The following is a 17,233-nucleotide window of genomic DNA, read 5'->3' as shown; positions in this document are numbered from 1 at the left end:
CAGCATGATAAATGTGGTCCGCAAAAGTTTCAACATGAAGCAACGCCAGTTTCACTCAGGAAGCATTTAACTTAAGAAAGTAGAACCCAGCGGAAGCAAAGGCAAACCAAAAACAGTTTGAACCGAGAACAGAGGACAAAATAAAGATATGATTCAATAAAAAATATGTGTTTGGTGCAAGGCAGACTGAAATCAGCCGGTCTGCCAGGCCTTGACTTGGCATTTATCAAACACACACACACACACACACACCCACAACCACATCCACACACACACACACCCACACCCACTAATCTGCTGGAAGCAGCTGTATGAAGTGCGACATCATGACCCAGAAGTGTTTAGAGATAAACAGTCAGCGTTTAATAAGAGCGCCTGACGGCATGTGGGTGAAGGGTTGTGCTAATGGACAGAAGCCCAGGAGCTTGAGCCGTCACGTCAACATGAAGACGCATAGAAACATCCGTCACTATCCCAAGTGAAACACTCATCCAAGTCAGCCCAAAGAGTCAGCAAATCTTACCGGCTTTTCTGTCAAAAACCTTGGAAAATATTACTAAGAGCTACTAAGCCGGGTGTGTATTACAAAGCTAGACATCTGGTCAGTTTGTGGTGGAGTGTGGGTGCTGCGCTACATCCATCTACAACCCGCAACACATGACTCACAGAAGAATGACACGGAAAGACACATACACTCAAATCCCCTTCAAGGCCGGCTTGTGTCTTTAACAAAACCAAAACCTGAAACGCTACTGTCCGACATGTCAGCACCGTTCAAACCGACAAGCTGTCGTGTCGGTTTGAACGCAGACGTCAAGCCTCACCGCTTCAATAGAAAGGACGCGAGCTCTGAATGAACTGTCCGCGTCGGGACACGCAGGGAGGGGGGGAACAGAGCGTGGACGGTTGAGGGTAACCTCGGTGCTAAGGCCAGGGTTTAAACGAACATGGGGGGGCCCAAGTGGACGTCAGGAGGCCACAGTAAACATCCTGCACGCTGCGAGTCATGAATGAAGGGAGACGGCAGCGCAGTCCGGGAAGGAAGGGAAACACGCTGCGACTTGAAACCGCATTTCACAACACTCCACTTGGCTTTTCGCCGCTGCCTGTTTTCTTCGGTCCCCCCCACTCGCACGCCCTCGTTGCCCTGCTTCCCTCGTTTCCTCCTCCCTCCTCTTCCCTCCCATCTGGTGAGGTCAGAGGAGTCAGAGTGGAATTAGCGACAGATACCTACGGTCCATCTGCCACAGAGTGTACAGTCAACACTCACATGCTCGCGCACACACACACACACACACACACACACACACACACCAACAACAGTCATTTCAAACATCAACTCACCCGGCGGTCAGCCACAGAGGAATCCACCAGACAACTTCAGGACTAAGTGATGGAAAAGCGCTCCCTTTAGCGGTAGATCCACTTAAAACACCAGAGCCCACTCAACTAAACCTCACTCTGTCGGCCTCTCTCTCCCTCTCTCTCGGTCTCTCCCTCTGACTGAGCCTCTCTCGCTCACACGGGTACATGCGCCGCTGTTTCTCTGAGCTCCGGGGTTTGCTCCACCATGTCTGCTGTGTTGGTGTGTGTGTGTGTGTGACTGAGTGAGTGTGTGTGTGTGTCAGATTCCCGAATTCCTGCTGCTGCTGCAGCACACTGGGGAGGAGCGACAGCTAGAACAGCCTCACTAGGGGGGCGGGGTGAAGGAACACACACACACACACACACAAGCGCGCACTTACAGACGCACACTAACACACACCCACACATGACCATGCAAACACATTCCTCTAGTTCCCTTTCATTCAGGGAAGACATCTCTCTCTCCCCCCTCTCTCTCTGACACACACACACACACACACACACACACACACACACACACACACACACACACACACACACACACACACACACACACACACACACACACACACACACACACACACACAACATATTCACACAATGTTATTCATGTACAATACATGATGTTCAATGATGAATGGTCATGTCTTTCTGTAGTAACTATGCCACGCACAGAGTATTAATAATAGTTGTGGCGATAGACTCATATTCAGTGTCTTTCTGTGGTAACTCTGGACGTATACATTTGCTTGTGACAACACACACCAACTATTAATAATATACATGTGTGGCGCAAGTGATAGTCTCATTCCTCCTGCGTCTCTCTGTGGTTTGTGGTTACTCTGTCTTCGCCAGGACTGAGAGAGCATGTGTTGGGATTGACAGACAGCATTTGCTGTCAGGGTTCTCTGTGGTGTGTGTGTGTGCGTGTGTGCGTGTGCGTGTGTGTGCGTGTGTGGTGACAGTAAAGACAGCGTCAGAAAGACAGATCATCAATAAAGTGATAATCAAATAAAGATGGTGCTGTGACGGCTACCATTAGCATGCATCTGTGAGTTTGTTTCACAACACAAAAGCTAACTTCAGCAACATTCACTTATTGATTGGATGAAATAAAATCACATGAAGTGAAAGAAACAAAGAAAAGTTAATTTGTTCATAACAGTTAAAACTGTTAATAAGGAGAAGTTATGCCGCATTTTACTACGTGCAAATCATTGAGGAGGTTTTCTATAGAGTATAACGCGTTTACAGCAGTGCCATAAACGAGTAAAGAAAACAGCTTTAATACACGCAACGCAGCACTCTTGATTCTCGTCCAATCGAAACCCCTAGGACGACCGCAGACGGCCACAGCTGACCGGACCCCTCCCAGTGTTGGAAAGCAAAGCAGGGCTGCGATGGGAACTATTAGCTCATGGAGACCTACGACCTGAGTCCCACAGCATGGCGAGTGTGGCTTCTGCCGACCTCTGAATACACACGGTATTTCCTGTGGCTTCCCACGGGCCTGGGGATATTAGTAACAAGTCTCCTCTGTCATTTCCACCGCGCTGAAGTTCAAGCCCAGACTACTTAAAGCTCTGAGAAAAGAGTATCCTCACTGTTTACCCTGACGGCTGTTCGGCCTCTGTATTTAAACTGTTTTGATGATTCTTATCCACACTGTTCTTTTTCCTTCAACCATGACATTTATTCTAGTGTTGTCACAAGCATCTCTGAGACAAAAGCATAACACTCCCCAACCTGGCGATCAAATGGTCATAATTCATAATTGGGATATACATGCAAAGATTGGATCAATACTCACTCAGGGCTGTGTGGCTCCTCCGCTGGATCCTCGACTGTGTCGCTTACTGGGGTTCCATCAGCTGGTGGGTTCACTGGTTCCACTGGTGGGCTCCCAGCAGGTAGCTCTTCTGCTTCCCTGGTTGGCTCAGTGATCGGTTCCTTCAGCGGTTCTCTGAGTGCTGCAGCTTCTTGTCCTTGTTCAGGGACGTCAAACGATGTCTTCAATTGTTCTGCGCCATTTTCAGGTTCTGAGGTCAAAGTTGGTTTTTGGACTTGTGGAAGGTTGTTGAGTTCCTCTAGTGGTTCGGAGAACTCTACAGAATTCTTTGATGGTTCTGTGAGCTCTGGAGAGTGTTTTGGTTGTTCTGGAACTACTTCTTCTTTTGGTTGTTCTACAGGTACCTCTAAGGGTTCTGGAAGCGGTTCTGTCTGCTTCAATGGTTCTGGTAAATTATCTAGTACCTTTACTGGTTCTGAAAGGCTCGCTATTAGCTCCACTGGTTCTGGAAGCTGTACTGGTATGTCCACTGGTTCTTGCAGTACTTCCAATAGCTTTACTCGGTCTGGAGATTTTACAGACTGCTTCACTGGTTCTGGAAGCTGTACTGGTATCTCTACTGGTTCTGGGAGCTGTATTGGTATCTCCACTGGTTCTTGGAGCCGTTCCGATAGCTTCTCTGGTTCGGGACGTTTCTCTGGTAGCTTATCTGGTTCAGGAAGTTTCTCTGGTAGCTTCTCTGGTTCAGAGAGTTTCTCTTGTAGCTTCTCTGGTTCAGGGAGTTTCTCTGGTAGCTTCTCTTGTTCAGGAAGTTTCTTTGGTAGCTTCTCTGGATCTTGGAGCTGTTGTAGTAGCTTATCTGGATCTTGGAGCTGTTCTGGTAGCTTAACTGGTTCAAAAAGTTCCTCTCGTAGCTTCACTGGTTCAGGAAGTTTCTCTGGTAGCTTCTCTGGTTCAGGAAGTTTCTCTGGTAGCTTCTCTGGATCTTGTAGCTGTTCTAGTAGCTTAACTGGTTCTGGAAGTTCCTCTGGTAGCTTCACTGGTTCAGGAAGTTTCTCTGGTAGCTTCACTGGTTCCGGGAGTTTCTCTTGTAGCTTCACTGGTTCAGGAAGGTGTACCGACTCCTTAACTGGCGCTGGAAGCTCTGCAACCTCCTTCAATGGTTCTGGAAGTTTCTCTGGTAACTTCACTGGTTCAGGGAGCACCTCTGGCAACTTCACTGGTTCCGGAAGTACCTCTGGCAACTTCACTGGTTCCGGAAGTACCTCTGGCAACTTCACTGGTTCTGGAAGTTTCTCCGCCTTCGTTACTGCTTCTTGAAGCAGTACTGGCTCGACTGTCCTATTCAAAACCTCTCCCGGTTTCTGCACATATTCCACAGGCGCAGTGTTTGCAGTGCGGTGCTCCTCTGCTGCCGCTGTCAGTGTGCTGTCCGGCAGACTGAGTGGAACGGAGGTCTCCGCGGTGGGGGTGAGAAAGTCTAGTTGTGGAGACTCCAGAGATGGGAGGGGCCTGGGAAAAGCAATACAGGAGAAGGCAGTTAGCGGGGCCCTGTTTGCTTGACGGAAAGTACACGGGAATTTATTTACAAAGGACAAGTGTTGTCTTGCTTGCACAGGTGTCTTTGAAGGTTTTTACGCATGTGTGTGTGCAATGAGACAGAGACAGTGTGTGTGTGTGTGTGTGTGTGTGTGTGTGTGTGTGTGTGTGTGTGTGTGTGTGTGTGTGTGTGTGTGTGTTCCACGGTGACGAGGAGACAGCTGTGGGTGAGAAAAGGTCCATTCTTGCCCCGGAGAGATGAGCTGATGTCACGGATGAGGTCATCCCTTTGTGTATAATGGGCCGCATTACTTCCCTTGGATATCTGGGGCAGAGTCATCTGACCTGTGTTCACATCACTACAAAGTCCCGCTCTGTCTGCACTTCCTCATTCATATTCATTATCACACTGTGCTCTGGGACACGGCTCGTAAGGAGCCATTAATCAAACAACGGTTATTGCATAAAAGAATAAAAAATAAAGAAGAAAAGGTGCACAATTTGACTTTTTCGCTGCAGTCATCGCTTTTGTTAACGAGTTGAAGTTTCTTGCACAAAACACGATTGATTTAGAGAATCCTTTGGGTTTATTGAGTAGTGGGTGGATGTCGTTTATTCCCTTGAGATGCTAAGTATTTCCACAAAGGTGTTTGCTGCGGTGTAAACGTGACACGGTACAGCTTTACTTCAACACTAAAAACGCTAATTACACTAAAACGTGGCAGTGACGTATATTTACACAACCAATGATTCACGATATTGCCCTGCCCTGGTGTTGAATTAACTGTAGAGACTGACACATCTACATTATGAGGCTAGCTGCACAAGAGCAGTAGCAGGAGGGAAAGAACCACAGAGAGAACTAGCTAATCCTCTGTACGTGTGGCAGAGGATTTTTTGGTGTAACACATTAGGAGGGGGGGGGCGGGGGATATGCATGGCTTCCTATGCTGCCCTTTACTCAATTCAAACATGTTGAGAGCTGTTGAATGGAGTGAGTCTTACACGCCCCGCTCTCTCTAAGTGCTGTGTGTCACTGTCGATGCTCAAACACCTTAAAATGCAAATAGTGATGACGCTTCAACACACACACACACACACACACACACACACACACACACACACACACACACACACACACACACACACACACACACACACACACACACACACACACACACACACGTTACCTTAAAATTGTTTGTAAATCAGATGCCTGGCCTTCATTCTTGAGTTCACAGAGGCGCGCGGCTTCTCTCAACCCTTGGATCCAGTCTGTCTCTGGTTCCTGTCTGGTTCCTGTTATCCCCTGATCAGGACTCTGTGACATCTTGGTCTGGGGCTCCGGGACAGGGGCCACGCTCGCGCACACTTGTACGGTAGCATAGATGGCGGCAGAGGCTTCTCCCTCCAAATCTGCTGCTGGGAGTCGGCCTAGGCCCGAACCTAGAGAGGCCTCTGTATGTTCCCTCTGGGTCTTTGATTCGATCAGCGGAGGACTGGCGTCCTCAATGGGGTCTGTGTGCGGCGGCATGACCGACCCTTTATCCCCTGGGACTCGGTCTGAGGAAGAAGCTGTGTCAGCAGCTGCATCGATCTCCACAAGGTCTTCCGGACACTTGGAAGCAGCTAGGACCGAAGGGCTGGCGTCCCCACTGTGATCGATAACTTGATCACCGGCTTCTGGCATCCTAACGTGAGCTCCGCTCCCCGGCCCACTGACGCGATGCAGAGCGGATGTCTCAACACGGTCGGTTACCGCACTGCCGTGCATGTCCGAGCGTCGGACTGAGCCAGAACCGACGACGTCAGCGGCACCAGTTGCTTTTACAGGCCTCTGTTTCTCCTCCGGCTCATTGTTTATCGCGTCCATTTTATTATTGTCCGACCCCTGGCTGGCCTTTTTCTTTTCATCCAAGGATGCTTTGTCTGGCTGTGTCGTGTCAGGGCCTTTTATGGGTGTTTGTGCCACTGTTCGGCTCTGTGACACTGCACTTTCGTTCGAGCTCTGCAGCTCGTGAGGCTCACACACTGCACCCTGAATACCAGACTGCTGAAGGCCAGAACCCTTGATTTCTACTTTTGCAGCAGCACTGGGAGTCTTTTCCAGGGTTTTTGGTTGCTCTGGAAACTCTGAACTTAGAATGTCTGCTTTTCCGGCACAAATATCCTTGGATTGGTTTGTCGTATGCACTGTTGGAATATCGAGCCCATTCCCGCTAACCTGCAATAAAAGTGGCGCCGCTACATGAAAGGTCAGGTTTGGGGCAGATTCACCAACAAGGGCTACAGTCTTCTCTGTGGATTCAGCTTTCCCATCTCGCTCTTGACGTGAAGGTGGGAAAACAGTTGTTCCTTGACCCTCAGAACCCCTGTCACGCCCAAATACATCCTTTGACATCAAATCTGGGCTGCACCTCGCCGCTTCTGAAGGAGTGCTTTGATGCGAGCTCTCCCCCGGTGTTTTTGCACTTTCTGTTGCTATTTCTGTGTAGGCTAAAGTCTCTCTTTCAACAGCCACTATAGTCTTATTTAAATCGTTTGCAGCGTTTGCTTTGTTAACCCCTCGTGCGCCCTTTCCTCCCTCTTCCTCACTTCTACTCACTTCCAGGTCTTCAGCTCTGACACTGTGGTCCTCAGCTGTCAACACGCCGCTACCGGCAGACTCATATAGAGTCCCAGCTGAACCCCGCCCTTCCTCAATGAGCTCTTGTGGTTCTTGTTCAGCTGTTGCTGCGGTCGGTTTCTGCTGCAGGTCGTTGACCCAAACCAACTGATAATCATCACCAGACAACATGCCCTCAGAAGTCAACGTGTCGTGTGCAGCGATGAGATCGTTGTGAGCGGGTGTTGGAGTCCCGGCCTCGATCTCTATTCCGCTGATCCCATCGCTACTCTCTTTCGACGGTTCGGTGTCTCCTGCTTTAGGTTTGATTGATGGTAGGTTTCCGACCTCCCCGCCGGCTGCTCTATCTGACCCGTTGTCCTGCTGTGGGGGTGAGTCAGCTGTTCCCTCTCGGCAGGACTCCTTTGTGTCCTCTTGTTTTTCATCTGGTTGCATTTCGGCCACATCAAAGGGGGAATTATGATTTTTATCCATCTCTTTCATGTTGTCCTGGTTGAGCACCGAGATGACTCTCAGCGCTGGACTCACATGTATCAGCCCATCTATAATGGATGCGTCACAACTACTGGGCTCAATGTGGATGGGCGACTTCAGCCCAGACTCGGTTTTGAATTGAGTTTGAGCAATGGCGTCATCAGATTCAGCCGCTGGCCGTATTGCTGAGGGAGAATGAGTTGGCTGCTTCTGTTTATCCATCTCCCTAGTGGGAGATATAATAAGGACGTCAGGTGAATTATCCAAGGCTGCAGTAGCAGGATCCTCATGTTCAGAAACACATTTTGGGGCATCTTTTGTATCATTTACCAGATCATTAGTGTCCATTACATTCACAGAGATTTTACTGTCGTCATTCTCCGTGCCCTGGTTTCCTGGCCGGGCAGGAAGAGGGATGTCGCAGTCGTTAATAGACTCTAGGTGACTCAGCATAGGCCCTGGGGGTTTTAGAGCCAGGGCAGGTTTACCGGCCCACTGATGATTGCCAGGAAGAGGTTGGTCATGGGTTACGTGATCTAAAGTCTCTGAGGAGTCTTCTGTGGAAAGAGCAGCAATTTCTATCTGTTCACCTTTTGGTGTATTAGTTGGCTCCAAGCCAGCTGCAATGGATAAGTCCAATTGGTGTGATAGAGTAGAGGGCAGGTCTGTAGATATTTTCCCAACGGGAGCTAACATGGAGTCGTCACTCTGAGGATAACAAGCCAGGGGATCAACAGAGACCTTTGTCAGGGAGCAGATAGAAGACTGGTCATCAACCTCCTCTTTAACAACGACGGCCATGACATTAGTATCACGGACCTGGGGTGACTCTGGATCCTTGTTGGCACTGACTAATCCATTTATTGGTCTTATTTCCTTCTCTTTAACAAGAGATACGCATGCTGTAGCAACGCCCCGTCTGTCTGCCTCGCTGCCCTCTTTCAACTTTCCCTGTTCAGTGTTTACATCACCAGAGTCAGAGGCAGCGTTCTTTTCATTCTCAGCAAGAGCAGCTGTACCATTAACAACTCTGTGTGAAATGTCAATACAATCATCGTGATTAACCTGCCTCTTCTCCCCAGCACATGGAACTGGCATTTTATCAATAATTGTACTCGCACAAACCTGGTCTACTGATTGAGTGTCTGCTGTGTAGTTAGCACCACTGATATCTTTATCAACCAACTGACCTTTTTTTCCGAGATTCTCTACGTTTTTCTCGTCGTTTCTGACATCAGTCTTTAGCTTCCCGGGGCCGTCTGATGTATTAATTGCTGGGGCATCCTTTATAGGAACTGCCGCATTGGAAGTGTCAGACACTTCCACATTGGGTGTCGCCTGGGGGATGGAGGAAGAAAGGATACCCAGGGGACCTTCTGTACGTTGGGCTGGGAATGAAGGGTCAGGCCCGTCCTCAACACGCCCCTGTTTGATCTCTACAACATGTGGAGGGAGTTGCCCATTGTTCTCCACGCAGACCTCGTGTCTCCCTGACTTCACACGCACCTCTGTTGTGTCTGCCTTGTTGTCATTATTCAGTAGCTGACCTTTTCCTTGCTTCTCCTCAACAGTGTTTATCTGATCATCCGCCCCGGCCGCCTTTACATCTTCCCTCGGTTCCGGGCGTTCGGTCGGCATGCGTTTTGCTGATTCATCCCCTTTAGGTGCCATGTCTGCTGGGATGTCCTGCTTCTGCAAACTTAGGACCTCCTGGAAGAAACTGTAGCTTGTCTCCACCACGGGATGTCGTAGACTCTCGTGTACGGTCAACGGCGGCAGAGAGGCACAGCCCAGGTCCAGAGGAGCGGTGCTCCTGAGCCCCACAGAGCAGGTGTCGCCCGGTTTCACGCTGTCGTTAAAGTGAACCCTCCTGTTGCCTCCACTGTGGTCGCTTCTTGCCACCCCTGTTGCTCCGGACATGGTGCCACCGGCGGTGCCCTGGCTGTGAACTAGTCCCCCGGGCTGAGCTGCACCACTGTCGGCGGTGGAGGTGGCAATAAAAGGATCTGCAGTGCAGTCACCAGTGTGGACTGGCTGACCCTCCGTCCCCTCACTGGGGCTGTCACGCACAGTGTTCAAAGGGAGGAAAGCAGAGCACTGACCAGTTCCATAGTCATCGATCTCCTCCGTCCTCCGTGCGCTTGAAGCGTCCTGACAAACGGGTCCCGGGGTAAACGCTTTTTCCGCTGTGACCGGGTTTGGTTTACGGCCATCCTGTGTGTCTGCCTCTGTATCGCCGCGGCACCGCTGAGAGGAATCGCATAGAGGGACCGTCTCTCGGCTCTGCACCAGCTCCGGCTCGGGGCGGCCGCGCCGTGTGACGGAGGGGCTCTCGACGGTGGCAGCAGCAGCAGCAACAGGCTGGCCACGGCGCTGTGACTCCGCTTGTGACTCGGCAGCTTCTGGGGGCGGTCGCCTCTCCGTCTCAGCTGATGACACCCCACATGCGGAGCGTTCTGGCTGGCTGGCCGAACGGTGTTCTCTCACTATCCCTCCTCTCTCTGCCACCTCTCCTCCTCCCCCTCCTACTCTCCCTCCTCCTCCCTCTCCCTCTCCCGCTCCCTCTTCCGCTCTCCCTCTCTCCACAGCGCTGTGTTTCTGCAGAGATGATTCGATACAATCCCCGGTCCCAGGGGGCTGCTTTAACGCCTGGCTCTCCGCTCTGGAGCGTACAGTCACTTGCTCAAAATCGTCGTCGTCCGACAGGTCCTTCGCTACCTCGTCTTCAGAGTTGTGCGGCGTTGTATTATCGCCGTCGACGCTCGCCCAGCCGGGATCCTCGGCGAACGTCTCCCCGAATGAGAATGCGAGGGAGCACTTCTCCTGTGTACCTATTAACGAGAGCAGGACGAGCCTGTCCAGATCGCTGTCCTCTCTCTCCTCTCCCGCATCGCTCTCCGTTCCCCCTGAGCCTCCTTCACCCCCGGCCGCCGGGCTTACTCTAACTGCTACAGCAGCAGCACTCTCCGGCGAATCACTCTTCTCGCTCTTCTCTCCCTCTCCCTCACCTTCTATAAATTCTGCCGCCGTGGGTGTTGTCAATGGCAACCCGTTGGCTATTGCTGAAGCATCTAAAAGGGCAGGTTCCCTCCCACCGTCTCCTACTGAAGTTGGAGCTGGCTGCTGGGTGAGTGGGCTGTTTCCCCCCTCTGTACGTCGCTCTTCTTGCGAGGCGCACACATCCTCCCGTGAGTCAACCGTTGACGTTTCGCTGTCAACAGTGCCTAAAGTAGTACTCGGGTTGACAGAGTTCCAATGCTGGATTTCTTTCAGCATGTGGTGGACGACCTGGATGGAACCGGTTAACTCTCGTTCCGAGGTGGGGGTGTACGGGGCACCGTCGGGTGGGTCATCTGTATGGGGGTGGTGGTCTGCCTGCTGTGTACCGTCTGAATGGGCCTGGGTGCAGCGAGGGGGACACAACAACGACCCACTGAGACCGATGCCAGGGGTGGCGGGTGGGGGGCTGAGGCTGGCCGGTTCCAGCGCAATCAGCTGTTTTTTATAATTCAAACCATTATCAGGCTGTTCCGCACACATCACTGCGTGGCCGTCCACCTGTAACAGCGACTCAGCATTTACCAGGGAATCTGGGCCGGGCCCAACGTTTAGCCCCGCAGGTGTCACTGATGGGGGAGATTCGGTTGCATCCGTGTTACTTTGAGGTCTACATTCGGACTGTGATGCCTTTGCAATCTCAGCTATTTTGTCGGCCTGTTTCTTTTTTCTATGTCCCTTTTTTTCTCTCTTCTTCACCTTTTTATTGATCCCCTGCTCCTCGTCTGTTTGCAGATCTGCTTGTTTATGTGTCTCTGAATCAATGGCTGCGGTGTTGCACCTTTCTTGTAGACAGGGACCTGGGCTGGAATGAGGAATCACCTCAGTGACTCTATCAGGGTTCTTTTCCATTTCTTGCTCAGTCACATTCATATTAATATCGGAGTCTTCCTCTGAGTGAATATCCCTTTGTAATTTATTCTTTATGTATGACCCCACCAGCATAGCTTTCTTGCAGCTTTTCTTTCTGGAGGCTTTTTTACAATCTATACTGTCTCCAATCTTGTGCTTAACCTCGCCCTCTCCATGCTCACTAAGCATAGGCGCTACGGACGACTTGTTAACGTAATCTAGATCCGACGGTGCCTCTGATTGCATTGGATGACGCGTGTTTCTCTGTGCAGTGATCTCAGCCTCCTCCTTTGAGCTCTCCAATAGGAGTTCACACGGCCTTGCTCCTGGGTTCTGCTCCCCCTGTTGACTTTCTCCCAGGGCTTTCCCGGCACCGTCGTCCGTGCCCAGTATGTAATCCCTAAAACTAAACACGAGAGTGTCCTTCTGACAGTCGGCTCCCTCGCTGTTTCCATGTGTGCTGCCGCTGTTGCCATGGTCACCGCCACTATGCCCCGGGTGAGCGACGATTGGAGCCCGGGCTGATGAGTCATCGTCCCCGTTAACCTCTGCCTGCCCGGCTCTGTCCTCCGGGGCCGGCGCCTGGGACCCGCTGCTGTTGGGGCACTCGGAGGGGGGATCAAATGCACCCAGCGAGGCCATCTGTTCCTCGCATTCCTGGAAGGCCTCTCGGAGCTCCCGGTCTAGGCGGTCCTCAGACGGGGGCAGATGGGAACGGGGTGGGACACCCGGCGAAGGCACAGCAGCCGTCTGGGGTGAAGTGTGGACACCTGGGAGAGCCGGGCCGCCATCGGGAGGCCTGGGACCGGGGTAGGGTGACACACCAGTAAATATCTGCCGGGGTTGGCGGGCGGTTGCGGGTAGTAGCGGTGCGTCCGAAGAAATGTAGGCGGAGCAAACAGCATGCCAATTAGCTGCAGACTGCTAGCCATGTAGCGGTGCTACGGTAAACACACTCCATCCGTTAAGTACAGGCAAGGTTGTCGACAACCGAACGTAAAAGGGAAAAACGTTTTACCACACCACAAAAGTTAGAATGTGTTGCTTGCTCTGCTCGTCGTTACAGGGTGAAACGCAGTACACACAAGAGATAGTTTCAGGGCATCTTATCTTATTCGGCAAAGATGCACTGATTGAGCCATGCTGCCGGCTGCCACGAGAGTCAGCCAGCCATGCTGAAGCAGTTAGAGTAGGAGTAATGGGTGAACTTTGCAAGCTACCCTATCATCGTCTCATTGTCTCAGATATTCTGCCCTCATATTTCTGAGTGCCTTCAGAGAAAGGTTACGGTACAGAACTTCCTGTGTTGCGTGACAGCCTCATGATACCCCTTTGATCATCGTCTCTCACTCGAAAAGTAATGCTCGCAAAGGACAACATCTGCACAGGCTCAAGTAAGTAATGCTGATTTGACCTCAGTGTGTCTTCAGCCACAAGTGAAAACAGGTGGGGAATAAAACAATACTGGCTGGAATTGTGAATCGTTAGAAAGCAAGCCTGTGTGATTGGGCTGTGATTTCCCTGACAATACACCTCGCCCTAGCAACCGGCTAGCCACTCACAACACAGGCTTTCTACTTTGGCCCAAGTGTGTATCTAATTCATGTGGCACACCCTTTTTTTCCCCAAAGTGCAAAGTACATTTAGCTGAAGGCATGCAAGTGGCTAACAGTTTCTTTATAGCATGTCCCTGCCTGCCACAGAGGCTTGTTCCAATATGCAGAAGGCAATTTGAAGGCATATAAAAGGTTACCCAACCCCTGTGGGTTCAATAGCAGGAAATAAGCTGACTTCTGCAGACATCTTCCCATGCTACCTTCATTTAAGAACTCCAGTTATTTACTAGCCAGTTTGATGCTTCTCTTTTCATTAACATCTTGCATTTGGTTAATACCACGACAAAGTGTCAACATTAACAGCAAGAATTAGAAGAAGTTAGTAAGAAGTTAGGAGCAAATTAGTAAAAAAACAAGTTAAACCTTCAAAACGGGAGGCATCATACGATGCCAAGCAACAAATCCAGAAGATGTGCACGAGTCAGATTGCAATTTAAAACAAATCACCACAAAACACTACAGCCAAGCCAACTTCTGGCATTCAACCTCACACTTGAGGATAAGTTCATAGAACATATGAGCACTCTTCTATCTATCACTCCATGCTCTGTAGACCACTAAAGTTTCATTACAGGGCTTCTGGATATATTCTGGTTCCATTATTCCTACCCTGAAAAGGCTGAAATCCTTATGGTTTGTTCAGATAATGTTTCAACAAATGTATTTACTTACAAACTAGTTGCGTAAGCCTAGAGAGTCAAAGTGCAAAGATAGCTACTTGGCAATTTCAATACTATTCCATAATGTCGTTACTTTTAGCCCACTTAGACAATCAATTGACATCAGCTCTTCCTACCTGTCGGGAGGAACTTAATGGAACCAGAAGCCCTCGTTTGGGCAGTTACAGCAGATGGCCCTTTGGTGGTCTATGGTCTATGGTCATGTCTCCACTCCTACAGAACCAGCCATGCTGCCTAGCATGCGTTGTACCTTGAGTCTAAAGCCACCAAGGGGATGATTTCCTTGCACTGCTCCGGACCTGCCAGAAGGGAATTCACCTGATCGCCCTTCTTCTCAGCCAAGCTAACCTTGTTTCTGCTGCTTATACACACACAAACATCCACCCACACACGCACACACAAACAATCACACCCAGTACTGTCAGCACCTTAAAACACATTCATATTAATAACACTTTGAGGGATTCATTTCTAAATCCTTTTTTGGCTGCATGGCTGAACCTTTTTTCATTTCCATATTGCAGATTGTGATTAACCTTGTGCTGATGGAATATCTCCCGTCTGCTAGATTGAGTCAAGGTCAAGATAAATTCTTATAAATTCTTGATAAATGTAATCAACGTTTAATGCCTTCCTTCCCATAATGGTTTCTATTACAGCTGGAACATTGTGGAAAGCAGTTATCCCTGAGAGAAAGACTGATGTTTTTTCTTAGCCGTGAACATGAAGGTCAATTTAAGTATCACAGCTTCAGTGCGACTTGGATCGGGTCGCTTTCCAAAATTAAATGAATGCAGAGTTTTTCTATCAGATGAAGAATAAAAGAACCCAATGCTAGCCTGCGTACATAAAGAGTGCAGAGTCATCAGAATTATACCAGACCTGAAGCAAGCGAGAACCTGTTTCCTCCCCGACCTCTCAGGCGAGAGCTTCACCTCCACATCGGTCATCGTCTTGCTCCGAGACGACAAATGACTCGCGAAATGAATGGCGTGAGTGTGTACTGTACTGTGTCTGACTTACTAATATGACGCATTTGCAAGAAAAACTGGTAAAGTTTGATTTGATACTTTGATGGGATTAAAAAAAGTGACAGAACACGCTAGACGGCTGTGAGGAAGTCCATTGCAGGCTTTACACTAGAGGGAGTGAAAACCACCATTACCTTCACGGAGGAGAAGAGCTGAAGTGCTTTAGGGTAAAATTGGTTCCTCAAGAATACCAATTAATTTAACAGAGTGTTTTATGGATTCTTTCGATTTATTTAATGTATGTTTTTCTCAAGGACCGTGTGTGTGTGTGTGTGTGTGTGTGTGTGTGTGTGTGTGTGTGTGTGTGTGTGTGTGTGTGTGTGTGTGTGTGTGTGTGTGTGTGTGTGTGTGTGTGTGTGTGTGTGTGTGTGTGTGTAACCAAAGGCCTACCCCAGCGAGGACTCCCAGATGTTGAGGTCGCTGCTGAAGTCTAGGCTGGGCAGCAGGTCATGGGGGAACTCCAGCTCATCCTCGTGGTCCTCCTCTGGCTCTTTGTACACTCCGAACCCGCTCCGGGACTCCTCCGGTAACCCGCAGACCACCGGGATGTCCGGCAGCAGGGACAACGTCGACGCTTCTGTGTTCTGTTCGGCCCGCCCCGGCCCCTCTCCGAGCGCTGTGGTCTGAGTCAAACTCTCCCGAGATCCCGTCTGTGGACCCCCAGAGAAGAACAGGACTAGTAAGTACGTGTACACACACACACACACACACACACACACACCAGCTGTACGGTCTTATGGTATTATCCTATTAAAGTATTATGGTAAGTGTTGCTTGCACAGTCACAAGCCCTGTATTAAATCAACAAAGATAAAGTTGTGATATATATATAGTACGAGTAGACTGTGCCTGCCGTTTGAAATTGTACCACCTGTGGATTCAAAGGACGATACCAAGAGCTTCTTATTCCTCTCGTGGTCGCAAACTTTTGCGGTGTTGGGAGGGTTGAGTATCACCAGTGGGCCTGACAATATGCACCACACCTGCCATTGTTGGTATGATTCACAACGAATACAGCTTTTGTAAAAGTATACACCACAATGAACCCAATCCTCAACTTGGCTAGTCTGGGATCAAACACAGATAGCCATTTTGCAATTCCTCTTATAAATCAAGTTGCAAAATAACCTCTGTGTGTGTTCACTGCAAAGCCGTGCTGACTTCCTTCTTCCTGCGATGATTGACAGATAGTGGGAGTAATGCGACCACGGCAACACACCACAACACACATTGCATTGCAAAAACACAGGTTTCACAGCAGAATGCACTCAGTCAAGATTCTAGTCAACGATATGAGGGGCTGCACTCACTGGGTAAATGCTGAGGGTTTTGTATGTGCTCTGCTCAGTATGGGTAGGTGAATGGTACACCCACAATAACATAAACACACAACAGTGATAAGCCTCTGAACATTGAAGAATGGGCATTGAACATGGTCTACACAATAGTATATTGAGTTTATTCATTTGTAATTGAAACTTTCTACAAGGAAGTAAGGGTTTTACGTGAAAGCAGGCTGGGATTTATAATTGCATTATTATTTTTTGGGGGATTTACAATGTTCCATGTGTGTCCTTGACATGTAATAATGTGGATTTTAACAGTAATTTTATGATTAGTAGTATCACTCTATCATCAAAGTTTGCAGGTGAAAAAAGTATTAATTCGATTTTTTTTGTGATTCATTATTAAATTAAAATGTTATAGGGCTAAGAAGGAAGAAAATGTTGACAACCCAAAATCAATACAACCAGAGAGCAAACCAACAACGTATTGCAGGCAGTCGCAGTGTCGTATTCCTGCTGTTGCCATTGACCCATGAAGCTCACCTACTGTTGCAATTGACTCACTCAGCTCACCCAGGTCTTGATCTCCACTCTCCCCTCCTCCTCCTACACAACCACCCCTGACAAGCCAAACGAGACATTGCAGTCCCCCCGCTCAGGTAAATAAGAACTGCCAGTGTATCATAAGCACTGTCGGTGTACCACATGGCCGAAAGCACCGTGAGAGAGGAAGAAACTGATCGCGGTTACCTACCGTAGTCATGACAGTCTCAAACACAAGTGCAACCACAGGGCAAACGGTTTAACTACGTCTCACTGATCCAAGAACTTCTGCCATGAACAGTGTCGTGATGCCCTTTGCAGATAACGTTGCCATGCATCGTGTGTGTATAATCAACCGCGCAAACATCGATGCAG

At 49.4% G+C, this 17,233-nt stretch overlaps 1 protein-coding gene across 10 annotated transcripts in view; it reads right to left on the bottom strand.

The window, feature by feature from the left end:
- The window catches only part of tacc2 (transforming, acidic coiled-coil containing protein 2), a 54,248-nt gene that overhangs the window by 29,138 nt on the left and 7,877 nt on the right, over positions 1-17,233 (bottom strand). For 9 of the 10 annotated variants that reach the window (XM_030378251.1, XM_030378243.1, XM_030378248.1 and 6 more), the window contains 4 exons: positions 15,420-15,679; positions 14,249-14,356; positions 5,884-12,501; positions 3,176-4,666 (listed from right to left, as the gene is read on the bottom strand). In XM_030378251.1, coding sequence (XP_030234111.1) covers positions 3,176-4,666; positions 5,884-12,501; positions 14,249-14,356; positions 15,420-15,679 — 8,477 coding nt within the window. The remainder of the gene's footprint in view (positions 1-3,175; positions 4,667-5,883; positions 12,502-14,248; positions 14,357-15,419; positions 15,680-17,233) is intronic. The other variant, XM_030378252.1, reaches the window with a different exon arrangement.

This window comes from Gadus morhua, chromosome 15 (genome assembly GCF_902167405.1).
Source record: "Gadus morhua chromosome 15, gadMor3.0, whole genome shotgun sequence".
Classification (NCBI taxonomy): Eukaryota; Metazoa; Chordata; class Actinopteri; order Gadiformes; family Gadidae; genus Gadus; species Gadus morhua.
The sequence above is the reverse complement of the archived record's forward strand: the minus strand, read 5'-3'. Positions and strand labels throughout refer to the sequence as shown.